At 50.3% G+C, this 16,786-nt stretch overlaps 1 protein-coding gene across 3 annotated transcripts in view; it reads right to left on the bottom strand.

Annotated features, from left to right (window-relative positions):
* LOC140280014 (actin-binding LIM protein 3-like) overlaps positions 1-16,786 on the bottom strand; it is a 64,586-nt gene that overhangs the window by 7,000 nt on the left and 40,800 nt on the right. For 2 of the 3 annotated variants that reach the window (XM_072375265.1, XM_072375266.1), the window contains 4 exons: positions 14,914-15,051; positions 14,768-14,832; positions 14,283-14,424; positions 722-751 (listed from right to left, as the gene is read on the bottom strand). In XM_072375265.1, the coding sequence (XP_072231366.1) occupies positions 722-751; positions 14,283-14,424; positions 14,768-14,832; positions 14,914-15,051 (375 nt within the window). The remainder of the gene's footprint in view (positions 1-721; positions 752-14,282; positions 14,425-14,767; positions 14,833-14,913; positions 15,052-16,786) is intronic. The other variant, XM_072375267.1, reaches the window with a different exon arrangement.

Here is a 16,786-nt window from a genome sequence, read left to right as displayed (position 1 = left end):
CCTCTCTTCTTCACGTTCATGTTTAAAGGAATTGAACAGCACAGCGATGTCAGACAGCTGGGAGAAACACCATGATGCAGCAAAATCCTGCCCGGTGTGTAGAGCCACTGCACGAGATGCTGAACTATAATGAGTTTGTCATCTTCTACTCTCTCGTTCAGTGAGAAATGATTAGTCATGGTGTTAGTCTCAGAAATATAGCTGTTTCATCAAAGTGTGCCGCACGCAAAACCATGTGGAAACTACTGGCCTAAGCATCTCATTCATCAGTGTTATTACTGTACAAGTTCTGCAATTACTACAACTGCTATCCGACATCCCGTAGTTCAGGTTTTTGTGCAATTTGCACCACTTTTAGTCATCAAAATAGCTCCAAAACAAATGTGAAGCAGAGTTGGGATGTTAAAGGGCTAAAATCCTCACCCCAGCAGTAAAATAAGCGGAAGGCACAGAGGCAAGAGGGGATAATATGAGTTTATTTCTAAATGTTATGAAGCAGATGGCTGAGGGTCTCTATCAGTGCTGCTTTTATCAAAGATACGGGCTTTAACTACAGCACCATTCATCCTCCCACCTCTCACCCACAAGATAGATTTGTGTATCCAAGTGTGAGCTGATAATTATCTCCCACTTTACGACGGGATGAAGGGGATAAGGGAGCGCTGAAACGCCCCCCCCCCCCCCCCCCCCCGGGATGAAAACACATCGATGAAACACTCACCGTCGTCTGCACCGTAGAAGGACCTGGGAGCTGAGGACAGAGAGACAGACGATTTAACTTTATGGTGCTAAACCGACTTCCTAAAATGACCAAAGAAAAACTTCAGGATTAAATGCTAAAAATGCTAAAAAATGCTAAAAAATTATAATAATAAATACCAAAGAAGTCATCCTGAGATTTATAGACTCTGATTAGAAGCAAAACTTAAACAAATTAAGCAACAGGGAAGAATTCAGAGTATATATATATATATACCACCTGTGATGCTTTACAGGTTCGAAAAAGACACAAACAGAAGTGCTGAGTTGTAATATAACATCTGGTATCATAAAAATCTTAATCTGGAAAATAAAATTAGATTACAAGAACAAAGGTGAAGTAAATTCTAGGATTCCTCGTTTGCCATCAAAGCTGCAGGCTCCTTTACAACAGGAGGTATGTGCAGGTGTAGCCTGTGTTCCCTGTGCAGGTGTTCCCTGTGTTCCCTGTGTTTCCTGTGCAGGTGTTCCCTGTGTTCCCTGTGCAGGTGTTGCCTGTGTTCCCTGTGCAGGTGTTCCCTGTGTTCCCTGTGCAGGTGTTCTCTGTGTTCCCTGTGCAGGTGTTGCCTGTGTTCCCTGTGCAGGTGTTCCCCGTGTTCCCTGTGCAGGTGTTGCCTGTGTTCCCTGTGCAGGTGTTCCCTGTGTTCCCTGTGCAGGTGTTCCCTGTGTTCCCTGTGCAGGTGTTCCCTGTGTTCCCTGTGCAGGTGTTGCCTGTGTTCCCTGTGCAGGTGTTCCCTGTGCAGGTGTTCCCTGTGTTCCCTGTGCAGGTGTTCCCTGTGTTTCCTGTGCAGGTGTTCCCTGTGTTCCCTGTGCAGGTGTTCCCTGTGTTCCCTGTGCAGGTGTTCCCTGTGTTCCCTGTGCAGGTGTTGCCTGTGTTCCCTGTGCAGGTGTTCCCTGTGTTCCCTGTGCAGGTGTTCCCTGTGTTCCCTGTGCAGGTGTTCCCTGTGTTCCCTGTGCAGGTGTTGCCTGTGTTCCCTGTGCAGGTGTTCCCTGTGTTCCCTGTGCAGGTGTTCCCTGTGTTCCCTGTGCAGGTGTTCCCTGTGTTCCCTGTGCAGGTGTTCCCTGTGTTTCCTGTGCAGGTGTTCCCTGTGTTCCCTGTGCAGGTGTTGCCTGTGTTCCCTGTGCAGGTGTTCCCTGTGTTCCCTGTGCAGGTGTTCCCTGTGTTCCCTGTGCAGGTGTTGCCTGTGTTCCCTGTGCAGGTGTTGCCTGTGTTCCCTGTGCAGGTGTTCCTTGTGCAGGTGTTCCCTGTGCAGGTGTTCCCCATGTTCCTTGTGCAGGTGTTCCCTGTGCAGGTGTTCCCTGTGTTCCCTGTGCAGGTGTTGTCTGTGCAGGGGTTGCCTGTGTTCCCTGTGCAGGTGTTGTCTGTGCAGGTGTTGCCTGTGTTCCCTGTGCAGGTGTTGTCTGTGCAGGTGTTCCCTGTGCAGGTGTTGCCTGTGCAGGTGTTGCCTGTGTTCCCTGTGCAGGTGTTCCCTGTGCAGGTGTTCCCCGTGTTCCTTGTGCAGGTGTTCCCTGTGCAGGTGTTCCCTGTGCAGGTGTTCCCCGTGTTCCTTGTGCAGGTGTTCCCTGTGCAGGTGTTGTCTGTGCAGGTGTTGCCTGTGTTCCCTGTGCAGGTGTTGTCTGTGCAGGTGTTCCCTGTGCAGGTGTTGCCTGTGCAGGTGTTGCCTGTGTTCCCTGTGCAGGTGTTCCCTGTGCAGGTGTTCCCCGTGTTCCTTGTGCAGGTGTTCCCTGTGCAGGTGTTCCCTGTGTTCCCTGTGCAGGTGTTGTCTGTGCAGGGGTTGCCTGTGTTCCCTGTGCAGGTGTTGTCTGTGCAGGTGTTGCCTGTGTTCCCTGTGCAGGTGTTGTCTGTGCAGGTGTTCCCTGTGCAGGTGTTGTCTGTGCAGGAGTTGCCTGTGTTCCCTGTGCAGGTGTTGCCTGTGCAGGTGTTGCCTGTGTTCCCTGTGCAGGTGTTCCCTGTGCAGGTGTTGTCTGTGCAGGTGTTGCCTGTGTTCCCTGTGCAGGTGTTGTCTGTGCAGGTGTTCCCTGTGCAGGTGTTGCCTGTGCAGGTGTTGCCTGTGTTCCCTGTGCAGGTGTTCCCTGTGCAGGAGTTGCCTGTGTTCCCTGTGCAGGTGTTGCCTGTGTAGGTGTTGCCTGTGTTCCCTGTGCAGGTGTTCCCTGTGCAGGAGTTGCATGTGTTCCCTGTGCAGGTGTTGTCTGTGCAGGTGTTGCCTGTGTTCCCTGTGCAGGTGTTGCCTGTGTTCCCTGTGCAGGTGTTGCCTGTGTTCCCTGTGCAGGTGTTGCCTGTGCAGGTGTTGCCTGTGTTCCCTGTGCAGGTGTTGCCTGTGTTCCCTGTGCAGGTGTTCCCTGTGCAGGTGTTGCCTGTGTTCCCTGTGCAGGTGTTGCCTGTGTTCCCTGTGCAGGTGTTCCCTGTGCAGGTGTTGCCTGTGTTCCCTGTGCAGGTGTTCCCTGTGTTCCCTGTGCAGGTGTTGCCTGTGCAGGTGTTGCCTGTGTTCCCTGTGCAGGTGTTCCCTGTGCAGGGGTTGCCTGTGTTCCCTGTGCAGGTGTTGTCTGTGCAGGTGTTGCCTGTGTTCCCTGTGCAGGTGTTCCCTGTGCAGGTGTTGTCTGTGCAGGTGTTGCCTGTGTTCCCTGTGCAGGTGTTGTCTGTGCAGGTGTTCCCTGTGCAGGTGTTGCCTGTGCAGGTGTTGCCTGTGTTCCCTGTGCAGGTGTTCCCTGTGCAGGAGTTGCATGTGTTCCCTGTGCAGGTGTTGTCTGTGCAGGTGTTGCCTGTGTTCCTTGTGCAGGTGTTGCATGTGTTCCCTGTGCAGGTGTTGTCTGTGCAGGTGTTGCCTGTGTTCCTTGTGCAGGTGTTGCCTGTGTTCCCTGTGCAGGTGTTGCCTGTGCAGGTGTTGCCTGTGTTCCCTGTGCAGGTGTTGCCTGTGTTCCCTGTGCAGGTGTTCCCTGTGCAGGTGTTGCCTGTGTTCCCTGTGCAGGTGTTGCCTGTGTTCCCTGTGCAGGTGTTCCCTGTGCAGGTGTTGCCTGTGTTCCCTGTGCAGGTGTTCCCTGTGTTCCCTGTGCAGGTGTTGCCTGTGCAGGTGTTGCCTGTGTTCCCTGTGCAGGTGTTGCCTGTGTTCCCTGTGCAGGTGTTGCCTGTGCAGGTGTTGCCTGTGTTCCCTGTGCAGGTGTTGCCTGTGTTCCCTGTGCAGGTGTTCCCTGTGCAGGTGTTGCCTGTGTTCCCTGTGCAGGTGTTGCCTGTGTTCCCTGTGCAGGTGTTCCCTGTGCAGGTGTTCCCTGTGTTCCCTGTGCAGGTGTTCCCTGTGCAGGTGTTCCCTGTGTTCCCTGTGCAGGTGTTCCCTGTGCAGGTGTTCCCTGTGTTCCCTGTGCAGGTGTTGCCTGTGTTCCCTGTGCAGGTGTTCCCTGTGTTCCCTGTGCAGGTGTTGCCTGTGTTCCCTGTGCAGGTGTTGCCTGTGTTCCCTGTGCAGGTGTTGCCTGTGCAGGTGTTGCCTGTGTTCCCTGTGCAGGTGTTCCCTGTGCAGGTGTTGCCTGTGTTCCCTGTGCAGGTGTTCCCTGTGCAGGTGTTGCCTGTGTTCCCTGTGCAGGTGTTCCCTGTGCAGGAGTTGCATGTGTTCCCTGTGCAGGTGTTGTCTGTGCAGGTGTTGCCTGTGTTCCCTGTGCAGGTGTTGCCTGTGTTCCCTGTGCAGGTGTTGCCTGTGTTCCCTGTGCAGGTGTTGCCTGTGCAGGTGTTGCCTGTGTTCCCTGTGCAGGTGTTGCCTGTGTTCCCTGTGCAGGTGTTCCCTGTGCAGGTGTTGCCTGTGTTCCCTGTGCAGGTGTTGCCTGTGTTCCCTGTGCAGGTGTTCCCTGTGCAGGTGTTGCCTGTGTTCCCTGTGCAGGTGTTCCCTGTGTTCCCTGTGCAGGTGTTGCCTGTGCAGGTGTTGCCTGTGTTCCCTGTGCAGGTGTTCCCTGTGCAGGGGTTGCCTGTGTTCCCTGTGCAGGTGTTGTCTGTGCAGGTGTTGCCTGTGTTCCCTGTGCAGGTGTTCCCTGTGCAGGTGTTGTCTGTGCAGGTGTTGCCTGTGTTCCCTGTGCAGGTGTTGTCTGTGCAGGTGTTCCCTGTGCAGGTGTTGCCTGTGCAGGTGTTGCCTGTGTTCCCTGTGCAGGTGTTCCCTGTGCAGGAGTTGCATGTGTTCCCTGTGCAGGTGTTGTCTGTGCAGGTGTTGCCTGTGTTCCTTGTGCAGGTGTTGCATGTGTTCCCTGTGCAGGTGTTGTCTGTGCAGGTGTTGCCTGTGTTCCTTGTGCAGGTGTTGCCTGTGTTCCCTGTGCAGGTGTTGCCTGTGCAGGTGTTGCCTGTGTTCCCTGTGCAGGTGTTGCCTGTGTTCCCTGTGCAGGTGTTCCCTGTGCAGGTGTTGCCTGTGTTCCCTGTGCAGGTGTTGCCTGTGTTCCCTGTGCAGGTGTTCCCTGTGCAGGTGTTGCCTGTGTTCCCTGTGCAGGTGTTCCCTGTGTTCCCTGTGCAGGTGTTGCCTGTGCAGGTGTTGCCTGTGTTCCCTGTGCAGGTGTTGCCTGTGTTCCCTGTGCAGGTGTTGCCTGTGCAGGTGTTGCCTGTGTTCCCTGTGCAGGTGTTGCCTGTGTTCCCTATGCAGGTGTTCCCTGTGCAGGTGTTGCCTGTGTTCCCTGTGCAGGTGTTGCCTGTGTTCCCTGTGCAGGTGTTCCCTGTGCAGGTGTTCCCTGTGTTCCCTGTGCAGGTGTTCCCTGTGCAGGTGTTCCCTGTGTTCCCTGTGCAGGTGTTCCCTGTGCAGGTGTTCCCTGTGTTCCCTGTGCAGGTGTTGCCTGTGTTCCCTGTGCAGGTGTTCCCTGTGTTCCCTGTGCAGGTGTTGCCTGTGTTCCCTGTGCAGGTGTTGCCTGTGTTCCCTGTGCAGGTGTTGCCTGTGTTCCCTGTGCATGTGTTCCCTGTGCAGGTGTTCCCTGTGCAGGTGTTGCCTGTGTTCCCTGTGCAGGTGTTGCCTGTGTTCCCTGTGCAGGTGTTCCCTGTGTTCCCTGTGCAGGTGTTGCCTGTGTTCCCTGTGCAGGTGTTGCCTGTGCAGGTGTTGCCTGTGTTCCCTGTGCAGGTGTTGCCTGTGCAGGTGTTGCCTGTGTTCCCTGTGCAGGTGTTGCCTGTTTTCCCTGTGCAGGTGTTCCCTGTGCAGGTGTTGCCTGTGTTCCCTGTGCAGGTGTTGCCTGTGTTCCCTGTGCAGGTGTTCCCTGTGCAGGTGTTCCCTGTGTTCCCTGTGCAGGTGTTCCCTGTGCAGGTGTTCCCTGTGTTCCCTGTGCAGGTGTTGCCTGTGTTCCCTGTGCAGGTGTTCCCTGTGTTCCCTGTGCAGGTGTTGCCTGTGTTCCCTGTGCAGGTGTTGCCTGTGTTCCCTGTGCAGGTGTTGCCTGTGTTCCCTGTGCAGGTGTTGCCTGTGTTCCCTGTGCATGTGTTCCCTGTGCAGGTGTTCCCTGTGCAGGTGTTGCCTGTGTTCCCTGTGCAGGTGTTGCCTGTGTTCCCTGTGCAGGTGTTCCCTGTGTTCCCTGTGCAGGTGTTGCCTGTGTTCCCTGTGCAGGTGTTGCCTGTGCAGGTGTTGCCTGTGTTCCCTGTGCAGGTGTTGCCTGTGTTCCCTGTGCAGGTGTTGCCTGTGCAGGTGTTGCCTGTGTTCCCTGTGCAGGTGTTCCCTGTACAGGTGTTCCCTGTGCAGGTGTTGTCTGTGCAGGTGTTGCCTGTGTTCCCTGTGCAGGTGTTGCCTGTGTTCCCTGTGCAGGTGTTCCCTGTGCAGGTGTTGCCTGTGTTCCCTGTGCAGGTGTTCCCTGTGTTCCCTGTGCAGGTGTTGCCTGTGCAGGTGTTGCCTGTGTTCCCTGTGCAGGTGTTCCCTGTGCAGGGGTTGCCTGTGTTCCCTGTGCAGGTGTTGTCTGTGCAGGTGTTGCCTGTGTTCCCTGTGCAGGTGTTCCCTGTGCAGGTGTTGTCTGTGCAGGTGTTGCCTGTGTTCCCTGTGCAGGTGTTGCCTGTGTTCCCTGTGCAGGTGTTCCCTGTGCAGGTGTTCCCTGTGTTCCCTGTGCAGGTGTTCCCTGTGCAGGTGTTCCCTGTGTTCCCTGTGCAGGTGTTCCCTGTGCAGGTGTTCCCTGTGTTCCCTGTGCAGGTGTTGCCTGTGTTCCCTGTGCAGGTGTTCCCTGTGCAGGTGTTGTCTGTGCAGGTGTTGCCTGTGTTCCCTGTGCAGGTGTTGTCTGTGCAGGTGTTCCCTGTGCAGGTGTTGCCTGTGCAGGTGTTGCCTGTGTTCCCTGTGCAGGTGTTCCCTGTGCAGGTGTTGCCTGTGTTCCCTGTGCAGGTGTTCCCTGTGCAGGTGTTGCCTGTGTTCCCTGTGCAGGTGTTCCCTGTGCAGGAGTTGCATGTGTTCCCTGTGCAGGTGTTGTCTGTGCAGGTGTTGCCTGTGTTCCCTGTGCAGGTGTTGCCTGTGTTCCCTGTGCAGGTGTTGCCTGTGTTCCCTGTGCAGGTGTTGCCTGTGCAGGTGTTGCCTGTGTTCCCTGTGCAGGTGTTGCCTGTGTTCCCTGTGCAGGTGTTCCCTGTGCAGGTGTTGCCTGTGTTCCCTGTGCAGGTGTTGCCTGTGTTCCCTGTGCAGGTGTTCCCTGTGCAGGTGTTGCCTGTGTTCCCTGTGCAGGTGTTCCCTGTGTTCCCTGTGCAGGTGTTGCCTGTGCAGGTGTTGCCTGTGTTCCCTGTGCAGGTGTTCCCTGTGCAGGGGTTGCCTGTGTTCCCTGTGCAGGTGTTGTCTGTGCAGGTGTTGCCTGTGTTCCCTGTGCAGGTGTTCCCTGTGCAGGTGTTGTCTGTGCAGGTGTTGCCTGTGTTCCCTGTGCAGGTGTTGTCTGTGCAGGTGTTCCCTGTGCAGGTGTTGCCTGTGCAGGTGTTGCCTGTGTTCCCTGTGCAGGTGTTCCCTGTGCAGGAGTTGCATGTGTTCCCTGTGCAGGTGTTGTCTGTGCAGGTGTTGCCTGTGTTCCTTGTGCAGGTGTTGCATGTGTTCCCTGTGCAGGTGTTGTCTGTGCAGGTGTTGCCTGTGTTCCTTGTGCAGGTGTTGCCTGTGTTCCCTGTGCAGGTGTTGCCTGTGCAGGTGTTGCCTGTGTTCCCTGTGCAGGTGTTGCCTGTGTTCCCTGTGCAGGTGTTCCCTGTGCAGGTGTTGCCTGTGTTCCCTGTGCAGGTGTTGCCTGTGTTCCCTGTGCAGGTGTTCCCTGTGCAGGTGTTGCCTGTGTTCCCTGTGCAGGTGTTCCCTGTGTTCCCTGTGCAGGTGTTGCCTGTGCAGGTGTTGCCTGTGTTCCCTGTGCAGGTGTTGCCTGTGTTCCCTGTGCAGGTGTTGCCTGTGCAGGTGTTGCCTGTGTTCCCTGTGCAGGTGTTGCCTGTGTTCCCTGTGCAGGTGTTCCCTGTGCAGGTGTTGCCTGTGTTCCCTGTGCAGGTGTTGCCTGTGTTCCCTGTGCAGGTGTTCCCTGTGCAGGTGTTCCCTGTGTTCCCTGTGCAGGTGTTCCCTGTGCAGGTGTTCCCTGTGTTCCCTGTGCAGGTGTTCCCTGTGCAGGTGTTCCCTGTGTTCCCTGTGCAGGTGTTCCCTGTGTTCCCTGTGCAGGTGTTGCCTGTGTTCCCTGTGCAGGTGTTGCCTGTGTTCCCTGTGCAGGTGTTGCCTGTGTTCCCTGTGCATGTGTTCCCTGTGCAGGTGTTCCCTGTGCAGGTGTTGCCTGTGTTCCCTGTGCAGGTGTTGCCTGTGTTCCCTGTGCAGGTGTTCCCTGTGTTCCCTGTGCAGGTGTTGCCTGTGTTCCCTGTGCAGGTGTTGCCTGTGTTCCCTGTGCAGGTGTTGCCTGTGCAGGTGTTGCCTGTGTTCCCTGTGCAGGTGTTGCCTGTGTTCCCTGTGCAGGTGTTCCCTGTGCAGGTGTTGCCTGTGTTCCCTGTGCAGGTGTTGCCTGTGTTCCCTGTGCAGGTGTTCCCTGTGCAGGTGTTCCCTGTGTTCCCTGTGCAGGTGTTCCCTGTGCAGGTGTTCCCTGTGTTCCCTGTGCAGGTGTTGCCTGTGTTCCCTGTGCAGGTGTTCCCTGTGTTCCCTGTGCAGGTGTTGCCTGTGTTCCCTGTGCAGGTGTTGCCTGTGTTCCCTGTGCAGGTGTTGCCTGTGTTCCCTGTGCAGGTGTTGCCTGTGTTCCCTGTGCATGTGTTCCCTGTGCAGGTGTTCCCTGTGCAGGTGTTGCCTGTGTTCCCTGTGCAGGTGTTGCCTGTGTTCCCTGTGCAGGTGTTCCCTGTGTTCCCTGTGCAGGTGTTGCCTGTGTTCCCTGTGCAGGTGTTGCCTGTGCAGGTGTTGCCTGTGTTCCCTGTGCAGGTGTTGCCTGTGTTCCCTGTGCAGGTGTTGCCTGTGCAGGTGTTGCCTGTGTTCCCTGTGCAGGTGTTCCCTGTACAGGTGTTCCCTGTGCAGGTGTTGTCTGTGCAGGTGTTGCCTGTGCAGGTGTTCCCTGTGTTCCCTGTGCAGGTGTTCCCTGTGCAGGTGTTCCCTGAACGCCTCCATCTGCCCTGTGACTGAATACTTTTGCAGCTGGCAGATTACATGTTTTAAATATCCTATTTTCTATCGCTCTTTAACTGTTCCGTTGCTATATAAACATGAACAGCGAGTTCGACTGTGTTCAGTCGTGTCAATAAATCTACGACACAGTAAAAGCCTCCATTGGAGGGGAAATAATACGTCCAGCTGCGGTGAGACATCCATAAAACATCAGCTGCGTGCGGATATGTCCCTCACAGCGTCAAAATGCAGGCATAATCACCATCGAGACCTACACAACATATAAAATATGAAGCACCAGGGTTTACACTCACAACCTTCATGTTAAAAATGCATTTGCATTTGGCACCAACACACTGCCTTTTCTAAGTTTAACGGACTGTTTCAGCAGTTATTTTTCTAGAACAAAGTCACACGCATTGCTGGACCCCAGGCATAAGAGAGGGAAACTTTAACCTTTTTAGATTTGATCTCATATGCATGTAACATGCTCCTGAAAATATATACTTAGCACTAAACCGGTCAGTGAAGCCCTGCAAATAATGTATATCCACTGGGAACATGTACAAAATGGCGTGCTAAATTCTTCAGGACACGAGGAATCAAACCCTTTGCAGGAACAACACTTCTGGCATCAACAGACTTGATATTTAACCTCTGAGCCTCTTCTTACAAGGTCCAAAAATGGACTTTTAACAGTAATTTAAGTGAAACAGAAACTTTAGCACCTGGTTTAGACTGAAGATGTCACATCTGTGGGTTTTTTGTGGTTGATTTCTCTGTTATGACTTTAGGTTTTTCATGTTTCTCTTCAGGATTTAGTTCTTGCCATGTTTTCCTCGGTCACTCTTGCACATCATTAGGTTCATCCACGCCACCTGTCTTTGTTCACAGCTGCACTCCATCTCCAATCACCTCCCCACAGTATTTAGTTTCCAGGTTCCCTCAGTTCTTTGCCAGATCCTCACCTTCATGTTGCCAGGTTGGGCTTCAATCGTTCTTATTCACAGTCATTGTCATGGTTTGTTTAGTTAGTTTTCAAGTTTAAAGTTAAGCTTTTTGTTTGGAATATAAATAAATCAATTTCATTTATAAATTTCTTTATAAATATCTGCATCCGGGTCCTAATCCTTGCCGTGACAGAAGAGGGCCCCGTCTTGGTCGTAAATTCATAATTGAACTGGTATTTTTATTTTAGGCAAACAGAAGTAACTGTCACCAAAAGAGCAATAACCCCCCCGCCCCTATATTTTTTCGTCATAACTTTCTCTAAAGGGTATTTGAGTGCACACCACATATGATTTTTCTAAGCAGTATTTTACCAGCAGACATCGTAAAAGCCATAATGATTATGCACATCTCTCTCGTTGTGACTCTCTGTTGCACAGAGCTAATTTCTGACTCTCTGACCCTGATTTACCTCCAGGCCTCATGTCGTACGTCTTCTCTGAGTCTTCTCAAATTGCCTTAGAGTCTAATTCCCTCTCTCATCCTAACATCTAATTCACTTTCTACTCACTCTGTCTTTTTTGTAATAACACCCTTCTTCTTCTTTTATTCCCATCTGGCCTCCACCTACAACAAACTCACTATCCTTTCTTTCTGCTCTGTGAGTCTCTTCATCTTAGTCTCCCCCTTATAGCTGCTGAAGGCAATGAGAAATTACATCAATGGAGGAGTTGATAAAGAAAACTCTCACATTCTTCCTGCCAAAGACGCGACTATTTATCACCATCACATTAACCAAAAGCTGATCTTTAGCTCAGGATTGAACCTTCAGTTCTAACTTTACTATAAGTTGGAAGTTAACCTTTATTGTTAGCTTTTATATAGCTTGTTATATCTCCATTTGTAAGTCGCTTTGGATAAAAGCGTCTGCTAAATACATAAACATAACCTTGAAAGACATTGTTTACAAATGATATAAACTTAACATTATGTTCATTACTTTGTCACCACATCAGGCAGAAGCAATCTTCAGGTTTAAAGGGACGCTAGCTAGCTGCCTTTTCAAGCTAGCTGCTTAATCAAGCTAGCTGCCTTTTCAAGCTAGCTGCCTTTTCAAGCTAGCTGCCTTTTCAAGCTAGCTTCCTTTCCAAGCTAGCTCTTTAGAAAACATGGATTCTCAGCTTTTTTTGTAAATGTTGTTGATCTCTGTTGTTTTAAAAGCTTTAATATTTGGCCAAGCCTCATATCTATTTGTGTGATTTTTTACTTTTGTCCACAGACTAAATCTTTCATTGCCTCCTATTTTTCTGGAAACCACATCAGTCAGTTGCTTTTATCGGTTAGCAAACACGAACTAATTCGTAGACCCAGAGACATGGATTTGATACCAATGTGAGAGCATTTTTCCTTTCTGTAAGTGTAGTAAGTTTTAAGGAAAGTCAACGGATGAACTGAGTGTGACCCCACACTCTTTTGGCTGAGAAACACTGAATATTTCTACAAACCTGGCAACATTTTCTGTGACGACAGGGCAAAGTTTATCAAGTTTAAAATCATGTTCACCACTTTAGAGTTGTAGCATTAGGTTTGCAGTCATCAAAAGCTAGAGAAACATTCATCTCTGCACCAAAAATCGTAGGAACCAGTCCAATACTGGTTGGGACATTTTGCCATGATCTACGGCTTTTGTAGTTTGTCTTTTTTTGTTTTTTTTTGCCATGTTCAGTTGATATCTTCCAGTTAGATTAGGTGTGGTTGTATGAAGTTTTTTTGCTCTTGCTTTTCTGGTTAGCTCCTGCCCTATTTTGGATTGTGGTTCACTTTACCTCCTGTGTTGTTTAGTAGTTCTTCCCCCTGCTGTTCGCTCCCCTTTGCTTTGCTTCCTGCTCTTAAGTCACACCAGGTTTCTTTTTCTGACTGCCACACCTGCTTTTGCATTAAGTCATTACCACCCTCAGCGTATCAGCTCCTGGGTTTCATTTGTTTGTTGCAGGATCGTTGTAGGAGTTTTGGTTGTGTCTTGTCAAAATAAATCAGAGTTTAGATTGTTCCTGTCAGCGGCACCTTAAGTTTCTCATAAGAAAAAAGTTAATTATTTTTTCCACCTGCCTGTCTGTGGAGTTATTCAGATTTAACCTGAAACCATGAGGTCACCATCATAGTATCTCTGAGCAAAGGTCAGTGGATCATCCAAGATCCAAGCATCTAATTAGATAATTAGGCCTGGAAAATACAATATAATACAATCATCTGAATAACTGAAAAGAAAAACATTACTGCTGCTATAATATAAGTCAGAGAATCATGAATGTTTGTGCAAAATGTGAAGATATTTCAGACCTGACTGAGAAGGGAAACATCCATTACTACCATTCCAATGCCTCCTCTTTACAAACAGTCCCGGTGATTTAATCTTTGCTATTCTAGGTCTGACTGAGACTTACTTCAAACCACCGATCTTGTAGTCGAGGGTCTTTCAAGAGAAGTAGGGACGAGCAGTAAAAACAAGCTGCCACAGATATTGAGATAAAGCAGGTAAACCACAGTTCAAAGGAACATGGTGAGCACATCTTTCATCAAAGCCAAAGCCCTCCTTTTCAGTTTCTAAGAAAGTGAGGTGAATCTGCATGATTTTACCTCTTCACTGAGCCATCAGAGAGACAAACAAACTGGTGACACATACCTCTGTCTGGGCATTCGACAGATGAGGAATCAAAATCTTACAAACATTCAAAAAGTAAGAAAATCAAACCCAATAAACTTCTAATAAACGCAGCATCTGCATCCAAACTGAATCCCTAACTCTTGCTCCATCAAAGGTTGCTAGAAACTTGGGTGTCATGATTGATGACCAACTAACCTTCAAAGATCACGTTACCTCGGCTGCTCCTTCGTGCCGCTTTGCATTACTAAAGATAAGAAAGATCAGACCATACCTAACCCAACATGCCCCCCAGCTCCTGCTGCAGGCCATGGTCATCTCCCACCTTAACTACTGCAACGCTCTCCTAACTGGTTTCCTAACTGGTCTCCTAACTGGTTTCCTAACTGGTCTCCTAACTGCTCTCCTAACTGGTCTCCTAACTGGTCTCCTAACTGGTCTCCTAACTGGCTTCCTAACTGGTTTCCTAACTGGTTTCCTAACTGGTTTCCTAACTGGTCTCCTAACTGGTCTCCTAACTGGTTTCCTAACTGGTCTCCAGCCTGTGAAACCTCTGCAGATGGTCCAGAACGCGGCGGTGCGTCTGGTCTTGGATCAGCCTAAAAGAACACGTCCCCCCTCTGTTCATTGAGCTCCTCTGGCTGCCCTTAGCCGCCTGCATCAGATCCAAGTCCCTGATGTTAGCTACAAAGAGCTTAATGGAACGGCTCCATTTACTTGAATGCTCTTGCAAAGGCTTCTGTCCCAACTGGGTCCCTCCGTTGGTCCCAGGATTGTCGTCTAGCAGCTCCTACACCACGCCTAAGACAATCCAAACTCTGTTCATGTGTCGTCCCACGATGGTGGAATGACCTACCGAGCGCTACCAGAACAGGGGCGTCCCTGTCTATCTTCAAGAAGCTCCTGAAAACCCAGCTCTTCAGAGAGCATCTCCTATCCCAGCACTTCCCTTGTCCTTCCCTACCCCCTCTATCTCTGCACTTTATCTTTCTGCACTTCCTTCTATGCCTGCACCCTATCTCTACTCTGTCCCCTCTGACAGAGTCGGACTCCTGGGTTCCTTCTATGGAGCTTATTGTTAGCTTTTTATAAAGCTGTTATATCTTCATTTGTAAGTCGCTTTGGATAAAAGCGTCTGATAAATACAGAAACATTAACATCCGGTGGTTGTCATGGGGTCCATTGGGTTTACCAAGGATGTTATTCATCACCTGGTTACCATGGACCTATCCATGTAGTGAGCACCTAGATCTTTATCTTGATGAGTAAAACCTTTAACCGTGACACCAAAGTTAGCGTTTCAGGGTTTCTTCTATGTAGTTTATTGTTAGCTTTTTGTATAGCTTGTTATATCTTGATTTGTAAGTCGCTTTGGATAAAAGCGTCTGAGAAATACAGAAACAGAAACATAAACTTACAGCCATTAAGGGAGCTATAGTCCAGGTTGTTCAGCGCCTCCTTGCTGTTACACTGGGAACTGCGCCTGCTCCCCCACTGGTCATTGTTGTGACAACCTGATCGGGCCTTCATCTCCTCCTTCAGGATCATTCTGCCAATTCCCTGCTTGGGGAGAGGGAAAGATCATCAGAGGGGAGGCACAAAGGAATTACTTAAAGAGATCGGGAAAAAGAGGTGCAGAAGGAGATGGATGGAGCAATAAGAGTTGGGTGGGACGGATGCATAAGATGATAGATGATGATGGAATACGACAGGATGAGAGGGAAATGTGATGGCTGCGGTTTTAAAAGCAGAATATCAGGAGAAAGAGGGAGCAAGAAGCACCGAAGCATCACTTTGTGTGATGTCCAGTGGGTGAGGTTGGAATGAAGCATTTAATTAACTGGATCATTAAATATTAACACTCACTCACGTTATAAAAAGGGAGAATATCCTCCTCTCTTACCCTGTTTATATTATGATTCCATCCATCCTCCTCTCCTCCAGATGAAAACCTCCTCACTCTGGAGACTGGACAGATGGAGGAAGTAACGGTAAGTAAGAGGAAATGAGGGGTAAAAGTAACAAAATGTTAACTTGAGCGGGCTTTACCTTTTGGGGAGCCACTATAGGGATAGTAGTTGGAGTCCGTGTGATACAGGTTGTTGCAATTAGAGGTAGAAAGGCGGCTGGAATGGATGAAATTCTCATTGGTCTTGCTCTTATTCGCTGATGGTGAGGCAGTCATATCTGACGGGAAGATAATCAAAGAAAGAAAGGAGCTCATTTTACAAAAACAATGAATATTTATCTTACGAGGGTGAAACTTTTTTATCTAATCAGGAATTCAGGATGATTTTCAGGCTCAAAATAATAACTTAAAAAGTAAATCTGAAAATTAGTTGAGCCAGAGAGTTATTTTCTAAATGTTCTACGGGTCAATTCAAGTATGAAACCTTTATTTTTGGTTTTTAGTGACTTAGTGCAAGAGAAACCAGACGGACGACGATCGACATTTACTTACAGAGGGGGGGGGGAAGCACAGCAGGAAAGAAGAAGGGAGGAGAATAAAGGAGGTGCGTCAAAAATAAGGGAACAGATAACAGAGAGCAGCTCAGAGAAAATGTTCCGTTTATAGACAGGAAGCAAGGCTGTCGGTGTGGTGCTGTAAGGCTCACAATAAAAGAAAGAAACAGTTAATGGTGTGAAATACGTGAAAGATTTCAACGCACTGCCTTAGTGTTGTTTTAAAAGCTTTAATATTTGGCCTCATATCTATTTGTGTGATTTTTTACTTTTGTCCACAGCCTAAATCTTTCATTGTTTTTGGTTTATTTTGTAATCCACTCTCATGAGGTTCCCTTCGTTGCTTGTTCCTTGCTTGCCAGACCCTCCTCACCTCCTTCCTGTTTCTCAATCAGTAAACCTGCAGCATCCACATACCTGATTACCGCTATATAATCTAATCTCCAGTCTCCAACCACTCTTCATCATGTTCACTATTCAGGCACCAAGGGTCCATACAACTGAAGCAGAATTTGTGGCTCAGTCGGGTAACCTTAGGTTTAGCCCTGGGCACTTTATGGTGAGTTTCAGTGTGGGCTAAACTTCATGGTGGTGGATCAATAGAGAAGATTATGGGGTGGGGTGCCCATCCATCCATCCATCCATCCATTATCTACCGCTTATCCGGGGGTCGGGTCGCGGGGGCAGAGAAACCCAGGCGTCCCTGTCCACGGCCACTTCCTCCAGCTCTTCCGGGGGGACCCCGAGGCGTTCCCAGGCCATAGTCTCTCCAACGTGTCCTGGGTCTTCCCCGGGTCTCCTCCCAGTGGGACGGGCCCGGAACACCTCCCCAGGGAGGCGTCCAGGGGGCATCCTAACCAGATGCCACCTCATCTGACTCCTCTCAATGCGGAGGAGCAGCGGTTCTACTCCGAGCCCCTCCCGGATGACTGAGCTTCTCACCCTATCTCTAAGGGAGGCCCAGACACCCTGCGGAGGAAACCCATTTCGGCCGCTTGTATTCTTGATCTCGTTCTTTCGGTCTCTTCCCACAACTCGTGACCACAGGTGAGGATGGGAACGTAGATTGACCAGTAAGTAGAGAGCTTCCCCTTCTGGCTCAGCTCCTTCTTCACAGCGACGGGTCGGGGCAGAGCAACACTGCAGACGCCGCACCGATCCTCCGTCAATCTCCCGCTCCATTCGTCCCTCACTGTGAACAAGACCCCGAGATACTTGAACTCCTCCACTTGGAGAAGGATCTCATTCCCGACCAGGAGAGAGCATTCCACCCTTTTCCGGCTGTGGACCATAGTCTCGGATTTGAAGGTGCTGATTCTCATCCCAGCCGCTTCACACTCGGCTGCAAACCGCTCCAGTGAGAGCTGAAGGTCACGGCCCGACGACGCTAACAGAACCACATCATCCGCAAAAAGCAGAGACGCGATTCTGAGGTCGCCAAATCGGACACCCTCAACGC

This window comes from Leuresthes tenuis, unplaced genomic scaffold (assembly GCF_036924035.1).
Source record: "Leuresthes tenuis unplaced genomic scaffold, fLeuTen1.0.hap1 SCAF_21, whole genome shotgun sequence".
NCBI lineage: Eukaryota > Metazoa > Chordata > Actinopteri > Atheriniformes > Atherinopsidae > Leuresthes > Leuresthes tenuis.
This window is presented reverse-complemented; position numbering and strand designations above follow the sequence as displayed.